Source organism: Mauremys reevesii, linkage group 8 (genome assembly GCF_016161935.1).
Source record: "Mauremys reevesii isolate NIE-2019 linkage group 8, ASM1616193v1, whole genome shotgun sequence".
NCBI classification, from domain to species: domain Eukaryota; kingdom Metazoa; phylum Chordata; order Testudines; family Geoemydidae; genus Mauremys; species Mauremys reevesii.
Genome location: NC_052630.1, coordinates 35772421 through 35796359, shown reverse-complemented (window position 1 = coordinate 35796359; position 23939 = coordinate 35772421). Strand labels below are relative to the sequence as shown.

The window sequence follows — 23939 nt, the reverse complement described above, 5'->3', positions numbered from 1 at the left end:
TGATGTACCCCCGGAAGACCTTTGCATACCCCGATCTTAGCCCTGTGAACACTGAGGCAATTGTGGTGCCACAACCTGGAAACTACTGACTAGTGAGTCAGGCTGTTGAGAGGAAATGGAGTATCCAAGAGAAGAATGTCCAACTTCCCACACAAGCAAAGATGCTGCACTCCTGGAATTCAGCTCTCTGGTTTCTTCATCTTCAAGCATTTCAATACAGTATTTACTCCTGAGGGCATTCTGCACCAAACACTTAAAAATTTGGCAAACAATATTTTAAAATTTTGCAAAATTCTGCAAGTTTTATTTGTCAAATAAATGTGGAGGCTCCAGCATGGCATTGGGAAGCACAGGCCACTGGCTACACAGAGGCGGGAGATCACTGTACAGCTCCCTCCTGGAACAGGGACTCGGCGGTGAGGCTATACCCAACCTTGACACAGCAGAAGGGCAGGGCCTGCCCCAGAAACACCCCAGGGCCCTGAACCTGGCGCAGGGTAGGAGCCATCAGTTGGGTCTTCCCCAGTCCTGCCCGCTGCCCCACAGTGATATACCTCTCTGCCAGCTGGGCACCGGAAACATACTGCTGGGGAGAGTTGCCTAACTGCTCTTGTGGCTTCCCTTTGCTTCCCCATCAGAAAGTCATTTTTCTACAAGGAAGCAAAGAAATCTGCAGGGGACATAAATTCTGTGCATGTGCAGTGGTGCAGAATTCCCCCAGGCATAATTATTGGGAAAATATAGTGGTGACTGCCCAAGAAAATTAAAGGTCTAGCAACAGATCCAAAGCCACATGGAGGAGTACACTAGGGCAGAAATTTTCAAAACTGCTGAAGGATTTTACATGCATAACTCCCATTCATTTCCATAGAACTGTGCATCTAAATCCCTAAGAGACTTTAAAAGTCTCAACCTAGGGCTGGATGATTGTTAACTGAGGAAAAATGAAAAAAGGTGGAGGCTAAAACTCAGCAGAAAATAGCTTAGTGTAAGCAGTCCCCTCAGGAGCCCCCAGGAAGGCAGTTCAGGGACACTCCACATGTCTCTAGTCAGAAAAATGAGCCATTAACAGAAGCTACAATAGCAAAAACAAGCTGAACCTGAAAAATGAGACTGCCACTGGAGCTGAAACCAGAAACAGCAGCTCCCCTCCAGCAGTCTCCTGCTTCATCTAGCCCTGTTAGCATGGACTCTGGGCAGACAGTCTTCCTGAAGGCCAGAGGATAGAGATCCCCCTCACTCCAGGAGGGAGAGAGTCATTCATTTCAAACACACAAGGCACATTAACAAGTAATTAACTTGCAAAACAGAGCATGCAGCAGTATAATGCTGTTAGGGCACCAGGCTGCTTAGCGTACCTGTGTTTTTAGGTCCATCTGCGTACACTGGTCCAGGAGGTGGAGGCGCATTCTGCCACCCATACTGTGGATAGCCTTGATAACCCGGCTGACCTGGTTGATACGGCCCAGCAGGTCCTGGTGGGTAGCCAGGGTATGGGTTGGGGCCTGGAGGACCACCTGGTTGTTGTGTATATGGTGGGTATGGGGCAGTCGGGCCTGGGCCTGGATATGGTGGAGGGTTTTCGTAATTCATGTGGGATGCAAAATTTTTCCTAAAGGGGGGGAAAAAAGCAAAGATATTATTCTGCTTTTGACTGTCGAGTTTCTTACAAGCAAGGTGCACAAATTCCAATTCAGACAGTGATGATGCTTTATTTCCCCTTCTCTAGTGCCTTCCAGGGACCTTGTAATCATTTATAGAGGTTAAGGAGTATGCCTCACAAGAGCCCTGTCAGGCAGGAAAGTATTAACCCCACCCAATCATCAGGGAAACAAAGGCACAAAATGTTAAAAGACTTCCTTAAGGTCACACCATGAGTCTGGGCAGAGCTGGGAATGAACTCAGATTTACCAATACCATACTCTGGGCCACAAAGTCGTTCTTACAGAAATTTCATCTGCTTTTACAGTAATCAGAGAAGCTTCCACTGATGTGATTAAATAATCACAACACAACCACTTAACATTACTACTTTGTACTCTATCAACTTTTCTTCTAAGGTGCCAAAAGTACTTCCCATTGCTTATTAACACTAAGCCTCATAGCATGTATGGAGCAGAGAATGGATATAAAGGGATGACTTCACATCTCACTGAAATACAGCCATTTCTGGGGAGGAACACAGCAAAAACTACATTTTCACTCCTATTGTGAATACCCTTACGTCACTGAAGCTATAGAGGAACAGAGGTAGGAGAATAATTTGTTGTTGGGATTTGGCCATACTGCTGCGTTTAAACACACCCACTCTTCCAAAACACATGACTGGATCATTAATGACCGCAAACGATCACACCTTGGTTTTTAGGTCACATGCAAAAGCACCATTAAAGAGGGCTGAAAGTTCATAAACTGTATCTAATTTGTTTATTACACAACAGACACCGAGGGACTGATCAACCTTTTCCTGATTACCATGACCGAGCAAGATGTTTCCAAGATTAGGCTCTCTCTAGTAAAGAGTTCACAGCAGTGTTTGAACTTAAAATACAATGCCTCATTATGCTAGTGCATATGGATGAGAAATTGAAACTAGTCTATTGGCACCTTCCAAAGTGATGAACGTGCAAAAAGTCAATAGCAGAAATGATGTAAAGTTAGAGTTTTGAAAATTCCTTCAGTTTCAGAAATCTAGGAAGTGTTCTTAGTATTGTGCGTTTTTACCCTGACACTGCTCCTTTAACAGGATAGAGTGAGAACTTCACCACTCTCATTCTAGATCAGAGGTGGGCAAACTATAGCCTGCAGGCCCATCCTGCCCGGCCCTTGAACTCCTGGCCCGGAAGGCTAGGCCCTGGCCCCTCCCCGGCAACCTCAGCTCACCATGCCACCAGGCTCCGGCCAGGTGGCACAGCTGCCAGTCCTGCTGCTCTAAGCAGCATGGTAAGGGGGCAGGGAACGGGGGAAAGGATGTTGGATAAGGGGCAGAGGATTCCAGGGGGCAGTCAGGGGACGGGGGGGTTGGATAGGTGTGGGAGTTCCGGGGGGCCTGTGACGGGGCGAGGGTGTGGATAGGGGTCGGGGCAGTCAGCGGACTGGGGGGTAGGATAGGAGGTGGGGTCTGGAGGGGTGGGGGCTAGGACGGGGTTGTCAGGGGGACAAGGCGTGGGGGGTTTGGATGAGTCAGGAGTTCTGAGGGGGGCAGGAAGTGGGAGGGGGAAGAGGCCAGGCTGTTTGGGGAGGCACAGCCTTCCCTACCCGGCCCTCCATACAGTTTCGGAACCCTGATGTGGCCCTCAGGCCAAAAAGTTTGCCCACCTCTGTTTTAGATGTCTCCCCCTTCCCAAACTCCACTAGCTCCTAGCATTCCTCTAGAACTGTATGATTCCATCAATTGAAAATTGCTGCTGTTGGCACCACAGGGCAGAAGTGTGATTGGACTACTGACAATAAATCTCCAGGATTCTCCTCCTATGGCCCTGGAAAGGAGGATGGATAATAGAAAATGAAGTTGTATGCTCGGTATTCAGCACCAAATTTCACTGACTCAGAGTTGAGGCTAAAATAAACCATTAAATCATCTATCTAGTCTGGCAACCCATATATCACAGACCATAGAATTCACCCACTTATTTAACTCCATAGAAAGCCCAATAACTTGTGCTAGACTAAGGCGGAGAACTGACACCCCCAAGCTTCTGCAGCAGGTAACATGGCATAGTCACAAATAGAACTCTGATCTCCTGAGTGCTAGGCCAGTGCCCTACCCATGGGAACAAGAGGCCTCTCATCTATATACCATACTGATCAAAACTAGAAAGACGTTCAATCCATGTATCATATAAATAACATTTAGACTGTGTTTGGCACTTCTCACAGACAGCTTCCAAAGTCCTTTACAAAGGGAGGTGAGCATCACCCCCATTTTACAGATGGAGAAATGGAGGCACAGGAAGGTGAAAATTACTTGGCTCAGGGCACACAGCAGGTCAGTGACAGAGCTTGCAGGTTACATTTAAAGGCAGCTGAAATAATATTTACCAAAGAAAAGTAAGCTGTATCCAAAGTAATTTGACAAAACAATCAATGCGGAATCAGCTCCTGCTAGAACAGCATCCAGGAGGAAAGACCATAAATACTTTGTTTTCTTGATTCGCTGTTTAATTGTTGCGAGCCTGACATAGCAAACCAGAAACAACCAGTGTTGTTTACATCAACTCTATTTCATCATCTCGGGGAATGAGGCACACATTCTTTCTCTAAGGCTTGGTCCCTGGGTCCTCTGCTTATTTACAGGTTACTCTTACCTGGGTATCAGTCACTACGATGTTAGGGTCCCAGCTTACATTGCTTAATTCCTCTGCAGCACTGACTCTTAAAGGCCATAAAAACCAGGATGATTACAGCACCAATGTGAATATTACTAACCCAAAGCAATTCCAGAAATGCACTCCCCAAGGTACTGGGATTAAATCCCTGCTACAACAGCACTGAAAAGCCTTTGACTCTCAATGGGCTGAAAGGACTGGGAAAGCCAGAGTGCCGTAGTTGATTGTTACATCTGAGAATTCATTCCAACACTCGCTTTGCCATGTAGGCCACAGACATTCAGATTCTGGCTCTGCTAAAGGCAATTTTGGGTCATTCTTGTCCTATCCACACTGAGCTGGGTATTTCTTCATGGTAGTGCACCAAACTGATCTTATACTGCCCAAATAATAGGCTCATATCTGGTTTTTTAAAAATTCTGATATTGAGGCAAACCAGCTTTTAAAAGCACCTGCTCCAAATGAGCCATTAAATGACCAATAATAAACAGCAGTTTGACTCAGGCTTCATCAGTGCTATTTCACTATAATCTCTTTTCTGCCAACTTAATGGTTATGGGATGTTTTACAGAGAAATGCAGCAAAAGGAAGAGAATAAACTGTTTATGTTTCTAAGCTAGCCCCAGTCCTGAAATCACGATAGCAAACTTGTGTGCCCATGCAGAGTCCCCACTGACTTCAGTAGGCTCCATGCACGCACAGGTATACATGTGGGTATCTCCAATTGCAAACGCTAGCATCCTGCTTTCCTTTGGATATCCCCACTCTGTTTTCTTCCTTTCATTTTTTGTATCTACGTTTCTTGCACTGAAAAGCTATTCCAACAAGTGTGAGCTGCACCCCTCAGTATCTTCTCCCTCCTTCTAGTCAGGGACTGACTATCCTTTGCCCATTCCTCTCTCCCTCCACCTCCTCATCTGTGTAACAGAGTTCATTACTTTGGTCCCAGTTCTATGAACAGCTGCACATGTAATTTTGCACACTTGAGTAGTTCCATTTACTCACCTGCACAGCTGTTTGCAGGATTGGCGCCTTAGTTAACTAAGCATGTATTTTTCTATAACAGATTCCCTCCTCAAAACATACTTTCCTTCGAGAACCTAACCATTAGTAATCTCAAGCCTTGACTTATCAGGGTAGGTACAATATGTTGTCACCTCATTCTGACCAATCATTTCACTCCAAGCTGAAACCAGAACTAGCTACAAGATTATCATTTAACTAACTACACGATTTTAACTTCATACATACAAATCATTTGGGTTTCCCATTTAGTACCTTCTGAATTTGTAGAAAATTAAAAACAAAGAAATGCATAGGCTTTTTGTTGTGACCTTAATTTTTGCTGTATTCCTGAAATGGTTTCCTTTCAAAAGATTCACTAAAGCATTATGTGGTCCCACTTCTCAAACAAAACTAAAATTTGCTTATTAAATTTTGCTGGGTTTGAAATATAAAAGAGACAAGAAATTTAAGCACTGAATTTAGGTTGTAGGGAAACGATTTTGCAGAATCTATTGATATAATTTTCATAATTATTTTTAAATTATACAAGAGTTGCTATTTCTACAAACATTGCATGAAAGTTCTAATGCATGAAACAAAGAAAAACAAACAAATGAGATTGACTATTGGTCTGTTTCATCATCTAAAATTAAGATAATGCACCATATACAAACAATAAATGGGGCCAAATAAATGAGGTGTCCGTGTTTTCATATTTTAATGATGTAGGGTGTCACCTGTGACATAGATAAAGAAGCCTGGCTGTTTTTTAAAATAAATTTGTGATTTTTAATCCATGCCCTTTATATATTAAGTGCTCATGGAGTCTACTGTTGTGATAGAACAAATATATTTGTTCCATCAATTTTCATAAGTAAACAGACTTCCCACATCTGTTGTACCTGGTCTCATTTAACCATTAAATTCAGTAATGGAGCCAGTCTCACAGTTATGTCACCCATATGGTAGCACTGAGTCCCCTTTCATTGAGAGAGGAAGGAGGGGAAGATTTTTGTACCCAAAGAGAGGAGCAGGAGGGAAAGTGTCCTCTTCCCACACCCCCATCTTCTCTGAATGTTCAGCCAATACCACACTCGCCGTGGTCTCTAAACTGCTCCTGGGCTCACAGCAGCTTGGATTTTTGCCCCCAGCAATTGCCTGGTTTTTTATTTTGGATTTGCTGTAAACAGCAGAAACATTACTCATGCACCTGAAGGGAATTGCCATAAAAATAAATTCTTATTCTCTCTCCCACAAGGAGGAGGAGGGAGACTCCAACATCTGCTCCTCAGCAGTATACTTGGCATAACGCACTTGAGAATGCCTGACTACCCATCACTAGCTACCTGTGGGCTGCTTTGCTTATTAAGCATGGATGGGTTTCCCCTCCTTGGATTTTGAATTCATTTGTTGGTAAGAGATTTTTTTAAGAACAAAACTGGCCAAAGCCATCAAATCAGAACAGATATGCTTCTCGGTAAGGTTCCGAGAATACAGTAGTACCTCAGAGTTATGAACACCAAAGTTACAAACTGACCAGTCAACCACACACCTCATTTGGAACTGCAAGTATGCAATCAGGCAGCAGCAGAAATGAAAAAAAGCAAATACTGTACTGTGTTATATGTAAACTACCAAAAAAATAAAAGGAAAGATTAAAAAAAGATTTGTCAAAGTAAGGAAACTGTTTCTGTGCTTGTTTCACTTAAATTAAGATGGTTAAAAGTAGCATTTTTCTTCTATATAGTAAAGTTTCAAAGCTCTATTAAGTCAATGTTCAGTTGTAAACTTTTGAACGTTTTGTTCAGGGTTACAAACAACCTCCATTCCCAAGGTGTTTATAATGAGGTTCTACTGTATATTCATTCTGGATGATATTTTTCCACCTGCATCAAAACAGGAGTTGCAACACTTTGATAAATAGACTGAGAGGTTCTCTCCTTTAACTCCAATGCCCAGTCAAGCAAGCCTTCAAACCAAGCTGGGAAACAATGTTTAAAAGGCACCAGGATCCTACTACAGCAATGAGATCTGTATTAGTATCTATGTAGACACACTGAACTAGCTAATCCATTTTAACACTGTTTGGCTAGGACCCTATATTTGAACATGGTTTGGTCCCAGACATACTGGCCAATCAAAGCATGCCAAAAATTAGTTTATTTAGAACAGTGTTTCTTAACTCAGCTTGAGGTCCAAGGTGGTCAAGATCTGGCACTTCACACTCTGTCCTAATTCTCACTGATACTTCCTACAGTCAAATCTCTTAGCGAATTATAACAATAGGTTGGCTGCAGCAAAACAGGCCTATCAAGAGCTGTGGGATATCAAAACTCTAGACTTCTGTACACTATGATTGTACCCAAGAATGTCTTTACTTGAAATTTTGGTCTGAGAGGAAGAAGGAAAATAAACAGACGATGGGGAATTAAGTGAAGGGAAGTGCAAGAGAAGAAGGGAAGGGAGGAGAGAACAGGGGAAGACTGGAGGAAGTGAGAAAAAGTGACTGTCATCTTCTGTTCAATTAAGATTTCCGAAGAAAACCCAGTGAAAGCAGCCTCCTCATCCTGCCAGCAACACCTGCCAAGCAAGCATTGAATTTTCCAGGGCAGCATCTCCCCTGTGGGATGCTCCTACAAAGCAGACCTATCACAAGCTTTTCTTTGACATCAGCATGTTTCTGGCCTTGAGAGACTAGAATCAGCACAAATTAGTCCTCACACATAAGCAAGACTACGTTGCCCCTGCCACCGCCAAAGAGAACATTAAAGAACATGAGCCTGAAAGAGCTATACACATTTTTTAATGTGGAAGATGCACAGCTACTAATCAAAGGCTTCACTCCCTCCTCCCATTCAATGAAGAAATGTTCACACCCCTCATCTCTACCCCAGTTCTCTCTATTTAAAATGGTGTCACTTGAGGTGCTGAAAGAGTCCGGATGAAAACTCAGATTGCATAGAGAACAGTAATAAGAAACATCACAGTCAGTTCTATGGGAATGGAAGGGGAGAGGAAAGGAGGAGATGATGGGTATAAAGAGGTTCTATGTATCAGTAAAGAGGAGTAACCCAAGGGTGCACAGACGGCAATGTTGGCAGCTTGCTAGGAAGCTAGAGGCCATACCAAATCTGGATATAGCGGAGCAGACTGCAGCCACTGCACCACAGATGGGATGGTGCAGTCAGCTAGAGCTGCAGATCTCTATACCCGATGTTCGATATTGATTGAATTGGCCTTTGCACAGAACAAGATGGAGCAGTGCATTCTGAGATACATGGGTCCTCTGAGCTGCAACTGCAGCATCCCAATGTAACTAAACAGCATTTTCCAACGCCTGTGGCGCCAGGAGATATTGGAAAACTACCGAGCTCTAATGGAAAGTGCACTTAGCATCAACAAAGCCCAGCTCCTGGCAACAAGCCTAGAATTTAAATTATGTTTCAAATAGAGAGTCTCTCTCAATATCTGTATGAAAGTAACACACAGGGTCTGCTTTCTAAATAGCATTGTTTCTACATTTTCCCTTTTCATAGCTACTTTCCATGCCGCGCACAGCAAGTTCTACAGCTATACCCAGTGTTACAATCAGAGGTGAATTGGGCCACCATTTTTCACTCCTCAACCCCAGCAGATTCTTCCTCCTAGGAGTCCCACATCCCATGTACACCCCAGAGCATCATTTCCAGTCTAGTGCAGGAGGAAGACAACAGTCTGAATGCTTGATCCCCCTTCCACCCAAGGCCAAGAGGCAGCTGTGGTTTGCTACTAACTGCTCTGTCTAGATTCTCCCTACCATGGTGTTTGGATTCCAACAAGTCCATCTTAATCTACCTCCAAGTAAAAATCAGAAAGTTCACATTTTTGTGAAAAGATTTTCATGAAGCTCACTGAAATTTCAAGAATTCTAAGCCAGCCCCAATACTGTCATTAGTGTGAGGTCACTTGCCCCTTACACATCTAACTTTTGTCTGGACCTGGTCCTTGAACCTGATCACACCTCAAGACATTAGTGATAGGCAGCGAAGAACCTGTGCCTTCCTCACTGAATCTGACACCAGATCAGCTGTCTGCCTCTACAAACATGCAAAGGCCACCGTAAAGCATGCAGCTGTGGTTGCCCCATTTCAAAAAAAGATATATTGGAATTGGAAAAGGTTCAAACAAGGGCAGCCAAAATGATTAGGGGTATGGAACGGTTTCCGTTTGAGAAGAGATTAATAAGATTGGGACTCTTCAGCTTGGAAAAGAGATGACTAAGGAAGGATATGATTGAGGTCTATAAAATCATGACTGGTGTGGAGAAAGTAAATGAGAGTGTTATTTACTCCTTCTCATAAACACAAGAACTAGTGGTCACCAAATGAAATTAATGGGCAGCAGGTTTAAAACAAATAAAAGGAAGTATTTCTTCACACAAGGCACAGTCAACCGGTGGAACTCTTTGACAGATGATGTTGTGAAGGCCAAAACTATAACAGGGTTCTAAACAAGAACTAGATAAATTCATGGAGGACAGGTGAATCAATGGCTATTAGCCAGGATGGGCAGAGATGGTGTCTCTAGCCTCTGTTTGCCAGAAGCTGGGAATGGACAACAGGGAATACTTGATGATTACCTGTTTCTGTTCATTCCCTCTGAAGCACCTGGCTTTGGCCATGGTCGGACGACAGGATACTGGGCTAGTATGGCCGTCCTTATGTTCTTACCCAACGTGGGTCACTTAACTATACCCTGACCTTCCTCCCCACCAACTCCATTGCATCTCAGCTGTTTCGGCATCTCTAGTAATGCAATTCTTACCTCTAGACAGTTTGTTTTATTGCCTCAGGAGGTGCTATGCTTAGCAATATATATTCTACTCCAGTCTATGGGTGGTCCCAGCTGGGCACTGTGATCCACAACTTTGTGCAGAATTAAAATTTTGGCATGGATGGGGGTGAGCTGCAATTCCCCTCCTCACCCAATATCATGTTTGGGGTGCATGACTTGGTCAATCATAAAGTTTGAGCATCTGTCTCCTGTGTCCTTGGCACAGGACCAATGTCCATGGCCCTACTAGTGTACAGATGACCAGGTTTTATAGGGATTTCATGATTGAGTCCTGACTTGGTGTCTGGTCTGCTGATGATTACTGTCCTCTGATGGTAACATCCTTGTGAGATTAGTCAGGTTGCATAGCATGGATCATGACATCCAGGAAGTGCTGGACTCGCTTGATTTTACTCAGAAAGTTGAAAGCTCCCACAGTGCTGCTTGACCCAATCTCTGCAGCTGGTCTGGATAGCAGAGATACTCAGGTCAAGGTCAACGCTGTTGACTGGTCCAGCCATCTCATCATATGTTTCAATACAGTTGTGGTATAGCTCTTTCATCAGTGCTAAAGCTAGGATAGTCTCACATGCTTGGAATCCTAAGGATTTCTAGAGTCCTCTCACTGGTACAAAGGCATATACAGGCTCTCCTTCCACTAGGGGTGCTAGTCAGGCCACCAGCTATTAATGGCTGCTAGACCAACTCCTTGGCTTCTCATAGTATTCTGGTTGTGGACAGAGTACATCATATTGTAATGGTGATCACTGGAAGTTGGAACAGCTGAGCCACAGAGTGGAGAGGAGATAGCCTAGGAATTTATGTAACATACAGAAAAGCTATCACTGAGGCCGAGATATGTTGCTTGTATTCAGCCAAAGTTGCAAAGACCCACCCAGATGAACTCTTTCAGACAGCATATACTGACCCCAGAGTGCCCCATACCCCAAAGGCAATTCCTCCAGTTGGCTCCAGCATCGCTCTTGGAGGTAAGATACATTATGGCTCCAGGCTGGTCTCATCAGCCTTGTCAATTATGAAGGCTATAAGCTTCCAGAGTCATCCACTGGTTGTGTTTGACTGTTTCTGATGTGGATGCCTATGATCTTCTGCAGGTCCTGAAGCGCACCACTCATGGCACTGCGCCGCCTCGTCCATTTTGGTTGATGAAGGCATATGGAATATGCGTGTTCTACTACTGACAGGCACTATCAATGCCTCACTTAGCAAATGAAGAGTGCTAGCCATTCCTGAACATGCAAAAGATCTGCTTCCTCCTGAAGAAGCCATCCCTTAACTCTGAAGTGTTTGCCAATGACTCTGCAGCCTCAGAACTCCTCATGACCTATTGAGGTCCCTTCCAGTCCTATACTTCTATGATTTTAGGGAAGTCAATTGAGAAGGCAGAAATTACTGATATGCTCAACAGTTTCGACTCTCCCTTCTGTGTCAGGACTACACCTGTAAGGGCGATGAAAGATCTCCTGCTAGACTGGGGTCAGCTGGCCATTTTAGTCATGCTGGGCTTCTCAACAATTTTAGATATAATTGACAATGCATGGCTGCTTTGGTGATTAAAGAACTTTGCTAACATGCATGGAATTGTCCAGAGAGCATACCTAGGTGACAGGAGGGAGTTGATGATGATCAGTTGTGTCTCAGCACCAAGTAATAGACATGCAGTGACCTTTAGGGATTGAACCTGTCTCCTATGTTGTCTAACAAATACAAAGTCTCTTGGCAAGATCATTTCTCAAGAGAGGTAGAGCATGACATGGAGACCTGGGAGAAGGGTCAGAATCTGGAGGGAGCATGGGCCGTTATAGCAGGGATAAGAGAAAACACAGGGGGAAAATCAAATCAGTATCTTAGATATCTGTATACTAATGTGAGAAGTATAGGGAACAAGCAAGAACTTGAAATGCTACTTAACACACAACTATGACATTGTTGGCATCACAGAGACTTAGCTGGATAATACGCATGACTGGAATATTGGTATAGAAGGGTACAGCTTGCTCAGGAAGGTCAGGCAAGGAAAAAAGGGAGGAGGTGTTGCCTTATATATTAAAAATGTATACATTTGGACTGAGGTTAAGATGGAAATAAGAGACACTTGTTGAAAAAATCTCTGGGTAAGAATAAAAGGGGTAAAAACCAATGGGTGATGTCATGGTAGGGGTCCATTACAGACCACCTAACTAGGAAGAAGAGGTACATGAAACTTAAACTAACCAAATCATCCAAAGTATGGGACTTGGTGGTGATGGGAGACTTCAGCTACCCAGAAATAGTATCTGTTGGGAAAATAATACAGCAGAGCACAGATTATCCAAGTTCTTGGAATGATTGGAGATAATATTTTATTTCAGAAGGTGGAAAAAGCTACTAGGGGAGAGGCTATTCTAGGTCTGATTTTGACAAATAGGAGGGAACTGGTTGAGAATTTGAAAGTGGAAAGTAGCTTGGGTGTAAGTGATCATGAAATGGTAGAGCTCACGATTCTAATTTCATGATTCTAAGGAATAGTGGGAGGGAAAATAGCACAATAAAGATAATAAATTTCAAGAAAGCAGACTTTAGCAAACTCGGAGAATTGGTAGGTAAGATCCCATGGGAAGCAAGTGTAAGGGGAAAAAAGTTCCAGAGAGTTGGCAGTTTTACAAAGAGACATTATTAAGGGCACAAGAGCAAACTACCTCTCTGCGTAGGAAAGATAGGAAGTATGGCAAGAGACCACCCTGGCTTAACCAGGAGATCTTTAATGCACTGAAACTCAAAGAGTCCTACAAAAAGTGGAAACTAAGTCAAATGACAAAGGATGAATATAAACAAACAACACTAGCATGCAGGGAGAAAATTAGAAAGGCCAAGGCACAAAACGAGATTAAATTTGCTAGAGACATAAAGGGTAACAAGAAGACATTCTACAAATACATTGGAAGCAAGAGGAAGACCAAGGACAGGGTAGGCTCGTTACTCAATGGGGGGGTGTAACAATAACAGAAAATGTGGAAATTGCAGAAGTGTTAAATGACTTCTTCGTTTCAGTTTTCACCAAAAAGGTTAGTAGCAATTGGACATCAAACATAATTAATGCCAGTGAAAATGTGGAGGAGATGATCAGCCCTCTGTGGAGAAAGAAGTGGTTCAGGACCATTTAGAAAAGCTGGTTCATGGGGCTGGATGCGCTGTATCCGAGGGTGCTAAAGGAGTTGGTGGATGTGACTGCAGAGCCATTAGCTATTATCTTTGAAAACTCATTGTGATCGGGGGAGAACTTGGATAACTGTAAAAAGGCTAATGTAGTGCCCATCTTTAAAAAAGGGAAGGGGGAGGATCCGGGGAACTACAGGCCAGTCAGCCTCACCTCAGTCCCTGGAAAGATCATGGAGCAGGTCCTCAAGGAATCAATTTTGAAGCACTTAGAGGAGAGGAAAGTGATCAGGAACAGTCAGCATGAATTCACCAAGGGCACGTCATGCCTGACTAACCTAATTGCCTTTTATGATGAGATAACTGGCTCTGTGGATAAGGGAAAAGCAGTGGACGTGTTATTCCTTGACTTTAGCAAAGCTTCTGATAACGGTCTCCCACAGTATTCTTGCCAGCAAGTTAAAGAAATATGGGCTAGATGAATGGACTATAAGGTGAATAAAAAGCTGGCTAGATCATCGGGCTCAATGGGTAGTGATCAATGGCTCCATGTCTAGTTGGCAGCCAGTATCAAGCTGAGTGCCCCAAGGGTCTGTCCTGGGGCCGGTTTTGTTCAATATCTTCATTAATGTTCTGGAGAATGGCATGGATTGCACCCTCAGCAAGTTTGCAGATGACACTAAACTGGGAGGAACGGTAGATATGCTGGAAGGTAGGGATAGATATAGAGGGACCTAGACAAATTAGAGGATTGGGGCAAAAGAAATCTGATGAGGTTCAACAAGGACAAGTGCAGAGTCCTGCAATTATGACAGAAGAACCCCATGCACTGCTACAGACTAGGGACTGAGTGGCTAGGCAGCAGTTCTGCAGAAAAGGACCTAGGGGTTACAGTGGATGAGAAGCTGGATATGAGTCAACAGTGTGCCCTTGGTGCCAAGAAAGCTAACGGCATTTTGGACTGTATAAGTAGGAGCACTGCCAGCAGATTGAGGGATGTGATCATTCCCCTCTCTTCAGCATTGGTGAGGCCTCATCTGGAGTACTGTGTCCAGTTTTGAGCCCCACACTACAAGAAGGATGTGGAAAAATTGGGAAGAGTCCAGCGGATAGCAACAAAAATGATTAGGGGGCTGGAGCATATGATTTATGAGGAGAGGCTGAGGGAGCTGGGATTATTTAGTCTGCAGAACGGGGATTTGATAACAGCTTTCAACTACCTGAAAGGGGGTTCCAAAGAGGATGGATCTAGACTGTTCTCAGTGGTAGCAGATGACAGAACAAGGAGTAATGGTCTCAAGTTGCAGTGGGGGAGGTTTAGGTTGGGTATTGGAAAAAACTTTTTCACTAGGAGGGTGGTGAAGCACTGGAATGGGTTACCTAGAGAGGTGGTGGAATCTCCTTCCTTAGATGTTTTTAAGGTCAGGCTTGACAAAGGTAGGGCTGGGATGATTTAACTGGGGATTGGTCCTGCTTTGAGCAGGGGGTTGGACTAGAAGACCTCCTGAGGTCCCTTCCAACCCTGATATTCTATGATTCTATGAAAATGAGGTAGGATCAGAGGATAAAATAGGGAAAGAACAAGTTAAAGATTACTTCGACAAGTTAGATGTTTTCAAGTCACCAGGGACTGATGAAATACATCCTAGAATACTCAAGGAGCTGACTGAGGAGATACCTGAGCCATTAGTGATTATCTTTGAAAATCATGGAAGATGGAAGAGATTCCAAAGGACTGGAATAGGGCAAATGTAGTGCCCATGCACAAATAAGGGAAATAAGGACAACCTGGGGAATTAGAGACCAGTCATCTTAACTTCAGTACCAAGAAAGATAATGGAGCAAATAATGAAGCAACCAATTTGCACACACTTGGAAGATAATACAGTTATATGTAACAGTCAGAATTGATTTGTCAAGAACAAATCATGTCAAACCAACCTAATAGCTTTCTTTGACAGGATAGCAAGCCTTGTGGATGGGGGGGAAGTGGTATATCTTGACTTTAGTAAGGCTTTTTGATACTGTCTCACATGACTTTCTCATAAACAAACTAGGGAAATACAACCTAGATGGAGTTACTATTAGGTGGGTACATAGCTGGTTGGAAAACCATTTCCGAAAAATAGTCATCAGTGGTTCACAGTCAAGCTAGAAGGGCATATTGAGTGTGGTCCTGCAAGGATCAGTTCTGGGTTCAGTTCTGTTCAATATCTTCATCAATGATTTAGATAATGGCATAGAGAGTATACTTAAAGTTTCTGGATGATACGAAGCTGGTTGCAAGTGCTTTGGAGGATAGGATTAAACTTCAAAATGATCTGGACAAACTGGAGAAATGGTCTGAAGTAAATAGGATGAAATTCAATAAGGACAAATGCAAAGTACTCCACTTAGGAAGGAATAATCAGTGGCGCATACACAAAATGGGAAATGACAGCCCAAGGAAAAGTAGTGCAGAAAGGGATCTGGGGGTCATAGTGGATCACAAGCTAAATATGAGACAACAGTATAACACTGTTGCAAAAAAAGCAAACATCATTCTGGCATGTATTAGCATGAGTGTTGTAAACAAGACACGAGAAGTAATTCTTCCACTCTACTCCGTGCTGATTAGATCCAGTTCTGGGCACCACATTTCAGGAAAGATGTGGAGAAATTGGAGAAAGTCCAGAAAATAGCAACAAAAATGATTAAAGGTCTAGAAAACATGACCTGTGAGGGAAGATTGAAAAAACTGAGTTTGTTTAGTCTGGAGAATAGAAAACTGAGAAGGGACATTATAACAGTTTTCAAGTAAATGAAAAGTTGTTACAAGAAGGAGGGGGGGGAAATGTTCTCCTTAACCTCTGGGGATAGAACAAGAAGCAATGGGCTTAAATTGCAGCAACAGCAGTTTAGGTTGGACATTAGGAAAAACTTCCTAACCGTCAGGGTGGAATAAATTGCTTAGGGAGGTTGTGGAATCTCCATCATTGGAGATTTTTAAGAGTAGGTTAGACAAACGCCTGTTAGAGATAGTCTAGATAATACTTAGTACTGCCATGAGTCTAGGGGACTGGACTAGATGACCTCGAGGTCCCTTCCAGTCCTAAGACTCTATGACCAGTATTCTGCTAAAATACGACCAGCTCTTGCCCCGCAGACCTTTCAAATTCAGTCTACTCCAGAGGAACACTACTGAACAATAACAACTCAGCCACATCCAGCAGCCATTTCACCCTGTGAATGAAGAAATCTTGCTATTAGTTAGAGGTTGTCTATATGAAGAGACTCTCTCTTTCAAGTCCCCACTTGTAAAGGAGATTAATTTAGAGGCACCAACCAAGTTAAAAATTAATGCGGGAAAGGACAACAATTCTATTTCATGAAACATTGAGGTTTTGAAAGTCATTTTTTGTTCCTTTAAAGAATGAAACAGACTTTTCAGAAGTCTTCACTTAAAGGGGGAGGAGAAGGAGCAGGATAAAGACTGGAGTGTGGGAGGCCCACGTTAAAGTCCCCACTCCCACATCCCAGACCAGTGCCCTAACCACCAGGCTATAGTACACTCATTTTGACTAGAGTCCATCCTGCACCTGAGAAACCTTCCCAACAAAATGACCATCAAAACCAGTATGTTTCCATAAAACATGGCAGTTTCAAGGAAATGGCATTTTTCAATGGAAAAAAGTTAAGCTGAAAATATTTCGGTGAATTCTATTGATGTCACATTCAATCATGTCCTTCCCATGGAAAATCTCCATTTGTGGAGCATGGTACAGTTGCAGAATCTGAGCTTGCTGCTCTTTATCTCCTGAAGACTTCACAACAGCAATACACCCCCACAAGCTCCAGGGCGCCACTGCTATAATCCTCGCATCACAAGGGAATTTCAGCTTCTTCTAGATCATTAGGGAACACACTGAAGAGGAGAAGGTCCAAAGCACATTCCACTTTTCCTTTGTTACTTCCCCTTAGTTTAAGGCTGCACTATCAATTCTCACTGCTTGTGATCTGTTCCCCAGTTTATACCCACGTTTGTCTCTGTTTATACAAACAAGAGCTAGAAGCTGGAAAGCAGCTGTATGTGGTTCCTACAAGAAAAGCTTTATTGAATCAAGATAAATTACATCCAGTGTGTTGCCACTGTAATTATACCAAACCTGCAATTATATAAAAAGGTCTTCAAGTTTCTCTGACATGCTATAGGGTTTATAAAACCACATGGGGCTTGGTACCAGGGATGCTGAAGTCACTGATACAGGAAAAGTCACAGGGGCAGATCACAGCCAGTGAAAACTGTCACAGCTCCACTGAAGTCAAGCTCTACAGTTTCAGGTACTTATACCACAACCCTGCAAAGGAGTAAAAGGCAGATCCCACACTTGTGTGGAGCTCACTGAAGAATTGTGGCCTTAGTATAATTTTGTTTGTTTTTACAGAATCTTAGCTTTTGTGTTTTTAATATTTTCTTTTACAAAGACATTTCCACAGTATTAAAGTTGCAACATTACAGACACTTGATAAGTTTGAGCCTAAAATTTAGGTTTTGTTTAAAACTATCTAGGATTTTTATTTTAAATTATAATGAAGAGTTTGGATTTTAATATTCACATGCAACCACAAACAGTGCATGAAAACCAGAATCTAAGACTGATAAGAGTAAAACTGACTAGAACGGTCACACTGTTCAAGCTGATGAACAGTTAACACAGTAGCACATATTTTTTTTAAAGGATTTTTAAATTAACTTAAGGAAATATGTTGCTTATTACTTAAATGACAGCCTGACAGCATCCCCAGACAGAGAGCAGCAGTAATTGCCTATGTCAGTAACACTGAAGTTTTGCTGGGATGATTTAAGGGCACGTACTGCCATAGGTGTGCAATGGAATTCTCGCAGCAGTAAATGGGATCAGCATATGACCTTAAGACAAACTGCACACAACTAAAGACATTTGTGTAGAAAATGTCTTTGTGCTCACTTTTCTCTCCATCTTCTCTTAAGACTCACATTCCTCAAAGGAGAATTTTCTTGTCAGGCTGACCATTGGAATGGGATTCCCTGCCCCTTCTTTCTCTGTTACCATTTCTTAATCTCTCCATACCCTATATACAGTTGCAATATGGTGTCTTATCTGCAGCCCAGAGGAAGGACATAAGATTCCTCTGTTTAACAGCTTCACAAGACACATGGCACAGGAGTGCAGTTAAATCCACACTGACAACATTTGTATACTCTTGTGCCAACACAATTAATGAAATTGACAAGTCTGCAGCTTATTTCAATAAACACTCAGATTCTTACATGTGGTATGGAACTTGCCAAAGTCTAAATCTGAGTTTGGGTCTCCCACTTTGTCATCTAATGTTGCATCATTTGAACTGATGGATAAGTAGATAGTACTATGACATTAGCAATCTTTTAGGATATACAACTACAGCAGAAATTAGAATACTGATTTTTAGTCAAATTTTTAACAGTTATCATACTAAAATTTTATTTTTGTTTACACAGATCATTAAGTGGAGCTTAATTAAATCGAAACCCTAAGGGTACGTCTATACTACCCGCCGGATTGGCGGGTAGTGTTCGATGTATCGGGGATCGATTTATCGCATTTTGTCTAGACACGATAAATCAATCCCCGAATTGACGCCTGTACTCCACCTCAGCAGGAGGAGTAAGCGGAGTCGATGGGGGAGCCGCAGCGGTCAACTCGCCACCGTGAGGATGGCCAGGTAAGTTGAACTAAGATACTTCGACTTCAGCTACACGAATAGGCCAATGTAGCCCAGGCCTTAGAAGAAGTGATCTCCTCTTGTCACATGACGAGTCTTTACAGCCTTCCTCTTGACTGACCAGTGTCAGAGCTAAATGAGCATATGACACTAAGTCAGGGGTTCTCAAACTGGGGTCTGGAACCCCTAGGGGGGTTGTGAGGTTATTACATGAGGGGTCACGAGCTGTCAGCCTCCACCCCAAACTCTGCTTCGACTCTAGCATTTATAATGATGTTAAATATATTAAAAAGTGTTTTTAATTTATATGAGAGAGGTCGCACTCAGAGGCTGGCTATTTGAAAGGGTTCACCAGTGCAAAAGTTTGAGAACCACTGTACTAAGTCATAGCCCAAAACCTGACTCTAAAAGTACAATTTATTTGAATCCAGTTTGATTGACTTACGCTTTCTGTTATCTTACCCCATTTCCCTGAAGACCAAAATTTATTTTCCACTCACTGAACCACATAGTGTCATTTTTTCATTTCCAAACATACATAAACATCGAAACAATATTTCATTTCTCATGAAGTGCCTATTTCCAATATCACTCTTGTGCAATGTAATGATTCCCAATATATGTTTAAGGCATACTGGGCAAGTATATTGCCAGTTTAAACTGGGGTTTAACACAACAAAAAGATAGATCAGATACAAATAATACAGGACAATCTGTTAAACGCAAAAATTCTATACACAGGCAAGTTATGCTCTACAAGAAGCATATAATATTAAATAATTATTTTATTCTATCTGAATTAGAAAAAGTCTACAAACAGAAAACAAAAGATATTACCTCACCCACCTTGTCTCTCCAGCAGCAAACAAGAGATTTAACTATTTATGATAGAGTTCCTATGCCTCTCTATCCTACCAAACCTCTCTCTAAATTTTCAACAGAATAGTTTCAACACAATAGTAAATAATGAAATCAATTGCACTGGAATATAGGTTTACAACATCGTCTATGTAAGCAAGGTACTGTATAATTCAGAATGAAACACCTGTGGGTATCACTGTAATGGAAACACTACATTAACATTTTTGGGATATGTGAGATTTTCAATGCCAGTTAAAACTCAAACTACTTAAGAGACAGACAAAAATCAGTTGCTTGTAAGAAAGATGAAGCAGATGCATAATTCAATATAGATTTAGAAACATTTTGTTGCAGACTGTTAATACAAGAGATTGGCCAATAAAGGTGGTGCTTTCTATAGGTTTCACTGCATAAAATAGGGGTGGGCAAACTACAGCTTGGGGGCCGCATCCAGCCCTCCAGTCATTTTAATCCAGCCCTGAAGCCCCCGCCAGGGAGCAGGGTCCGAGGCTTGCCCCACGCCTCACTCTGCGCATGCCGTGGCTCTGCCCAGCTCCCAGAAGCAGCGGCAAGTCCCTGCTCCGGCTCCTATGCATAGGGGCTGCCACGGGGCTCCGCATGTGTCCATGACCCAAGCACGGCCCCCGAAGCTCCCGTTGGCCAGGAACCGTGGTCAATGGGAACTGCAGGGGCAGTGCCTGCAAATGGGGCAACACGCAGAGCAACCTGGCCACGCCTCCTCGTAGGATCTGGAGAAGGACATGCCACTGCTTCCGGGAGCTGCTTGAGGTAAGTGCTGCCAGAGCTTGCACCCCTGTCCCCTCCCTGGCCCCAACCCCCTGCCCCAGCCCTGATCCCCCTCCTGCTCTCTGAACCCCTCAGTCCCAGCCCAGAGCACCCTCCTGCATCCCCAAACCCTCATCCCCACCCCAGAGCCTACACCCCCAGCTGGAGCCCTCATCCCCCTACCCCCTGTCCCAGCCCAGAGCCTCCTCCTGCACTCTGAACTCCACATTTCTGGCCCCACTCCAGAACCTGCACCCCCAGCCAGAACCCTCACCACCTCCCACACTGCAACCCCCAATTTTGTGAACATTCATGGCCCGCCATACAATTTCCATACCCAAATATAGCCCTCAGGCCAAAACGTTTGCCACCCCTGGGCTAGCAGAATAAGTCCTAGATTTATGTCCCTTGTCTCTAACCACCCAGATGGGGAATTTACTGGTTTTAAATGTTTTAGTACAGTAGGGGGAGAATTGGAGAAAGTGTGGGATTCTCATTTCATCCCTTCCATTGACTCTTCAGTCCTGACTACAGTTCTCTGTAGAGAAGGGGGACTCATCTGCCTTACACACATTTGGATAAACCCCAAATATCCATTTTTATCTGATCCCAAATTCATATGTAGCTCTGTATCTTAAATTCAGATTGAAACCAAAATTAATTGTTTGCATACCCAATTTTTATAAAGGTTTCTGTTGTTCACGCAAGAACTGTGTCAATTCCAGGTTTAATTGTATTTGCTTAAAAGCTGTACATCTCCACAGCCAGTATAACAAATCTAGGTAGTCAAGTATCAGAGGGGTAGCCATGTTAGTCTGGATCTGTAAAAGCAACAAAGAATCCTGTGGCACTTTATAGACTAACAGACGTTTTGCAGCATGAGCTTTCGTGGGTGAATACCCACTTCTTCGGATGCAAGTCTGATGACTTGCATCCGAAGAAGTGGGTATTCACCCACGAAAGCTCATGCTGCAAAACGTCTGTTAGTCTATAAAGTGCCACAGGATTCTTTGTTGCTTTTACAAATCTAGGTAGGTTAGAACTACTGTTCTGAGCAACTGCTCACTGAGGCTATATAGTATAATACACAGAGAGATGAAGTGACAGAAAGAGGGCTTAGCTTATAAAGTATTTAAATAACTTTATTTCAGCACTTTTTGGAGCAATGGCTAGGACAGAATGTCTGTGCTGGGTTGATAACTATTATACTATATTTTATACCAAATGAATTACTAGGGCAGCTGGGCATCTTAGATACACCAGTGATAGGCACTCTAGCATTGTCCGAGTTAACAGAGACAGTCTTACCATACCCCACATTAGAGGCTTGCACAGGGGTGGGCAAATTTTTTGGCCCGAAGGCCACATCTGGGTATGGAAATTGTATGGCAGGCCTCACAAAACTGGTGGTTAGGGTGTGGGAGGGGGTGAGGGCTCTGGCTGGGGAGTGCAGGCTCTGGGGTGGAGCCAGAAATGAGGAGTTCAGGGTGCAGGAGAGGGCTTTGTGCTGGGGCAGGGGGTTGGGGTGGGGGGTGAGGGCTCCAGCTGGGGGTGCAGGCTCTGGGGTGGGGCTGGGGAAAAGGGGTTGTGGGTGCAGGAGGGTGTTCTGTGCTAGAATTGATGGGTTTGGAGGGTGGGAGAGTGATCAGGGCTGGGGCAGGGGGTTAGGGTAGGGATAGGGGCAGGGGTGCAGGCTCTGGCAGCGCTTACCTCAAGCAGCTCCCAGAAGCAGCAGCATGTCCCTCTCCCGGCTCCTACGCGGAGGTGTGGCCAGGCTGCTCTGCGCGTTGCCCCACCCGCAGGTGCTGCTCCTGCAGCTCCCATTGGCCGCAGTTCCTGGCCAACGAGAGCTGCAGTTGGGCTGTGGGCAGCATGCGGAGGCCCCTGGCTGCCCCTTCCTGTAGGAGCCGGAGTGGGGACTTGCCACTGCTTCTGGGAGCTGGGTGGAGCCACGGCATACATGGAGGGGGCCAACCCCCAACCCCGCTGGAGCACCAGAGCAGGGCAAGCCCTAGACCCTGCTCCCTGGTGGAAGCTTGAGAGCCAAATTAAAACGTCTGAAGGGCCAGATGTGGTCCCCAGGCCATAGTTTGCCCACCCCTGTGCAAGCCTCTAATGTGCGGTACGCTAAGACTGTCTCTGCTAGATTGCCTATCACTGGTGTATCTAAGATGCCCAGCTGCCCTAGTAATTCATTTGCATTGTGTCCCTCATATATACAAACAATGCATTTGAGATAAATGCTATTAACCCTGACAGAACATACCACAGCACAAAGCAAAGAGCCCATTAATTTCATAGCTGTCTCTCTCCCCACAAGGAAAGCTTACACATTTTAAAGCAACTTCATGTCAATAACTAGTTCTAACTGAGGGGGCAAAAACATCATAGGATCTCTGGGACCAGTAACCAGTGCCAGCCCCAACTGCCCTCATGGCTGTGTTTATTTAATTAAGCCACCCCAACTAAGTTTCTATGCTGGTCTCATATCTGCAGGATCCCAACACCAATGTCCTGAGGCAGCAAGATCCTGTTCTTGGAGCTATAAAGTTTCCCCTGATATATTTAATCTAGATGTGCCTTGTTTTCTTTGCACCACTCCTGACACCCTGGGGAAGTGACTCTCACAAGTCCAGAGGTGAGAAGATAAGCAGCCCCTCACCACAGGAATGCTGCCCAGCTCACCATGCCAGGGTGGGGAGAAGCCACCAGGATGATTTCCCAAAGAGACCCACCCCATCCCAGGCATTCAGCCAGCAGCTCCCCTGCAGCCCAGGGCTCCTTCACACACCAGCCTCTTTCACAACCCAAGGCTGTCCCAGACCCACACCACCCCTCAGTCCAGCATTGCTATTCCTGCTCAGTCCAGGGCTCCCCCAGACCCCACCAAACTCCCTCCCCTCCCCAGAGCTCCCCCCTTTCCCCTCAGGGCTCCCTCAGACCCCACCCAACTCCCTCCCGTCCCCAGAGCTCCCCCCTCAGGGCTCCCCCAGACCCCACCCCTCCCCAGAGCTTCCCCCTTTCCCCTCAGGGCTCCCTCAGACCCCACCCAACTCCCTCCCCTCCCAGAGCTCCCCTTTCCCCTCAGGGCTCCCCAGACCCCACCCAACTCCCTCCCCTCAGCTCCCCCTTTCCCCTCAGGGCTCCCCAGACCCCACCCAACTCCCTCCCATCCCCAGAGCTCCCCTCAGGGCTCCCCAGACCCCACCCAACTCCCTCCCTCCCCAGAGCTCCCCTCTCCCCTCAGGGCTCCCCAGACCCCACCCA

At 44.4% G+C, this 23939-nt stretch overlaps 1 protein-coding gene across 1 annotated transcript in view; it reads right to left on the bottom strand.

Annotated features, from left to right (window-relative positions):
- Window positions 1-23375, bottom strand: part of CYSTM1 (cysteine rich transmembrane module containing 1) — a 54596-nt gene extending 31221 nt beyond the window's left edge. Inside the window, exons 1-2 of the mRNA XM_039486627.1 lie at window positions 23335-23375; window positions 1359-1612 (exon numbers count right to left, since the gene is read on the bottom strand). Coding sequence (XP_039342561.1) covers window positions 1359-1612; window positions 23335-23360 — 280 coding nt within the window. The 5' untranslated portion in view covers window positions 23361-23375. The remainder of the gene's footprint in view (window positions 1-1358; window positions 1613-23334) is intronic.
- Between the last annotated feature and the right edge of the window lie 564 nt (window positions 23376-23939).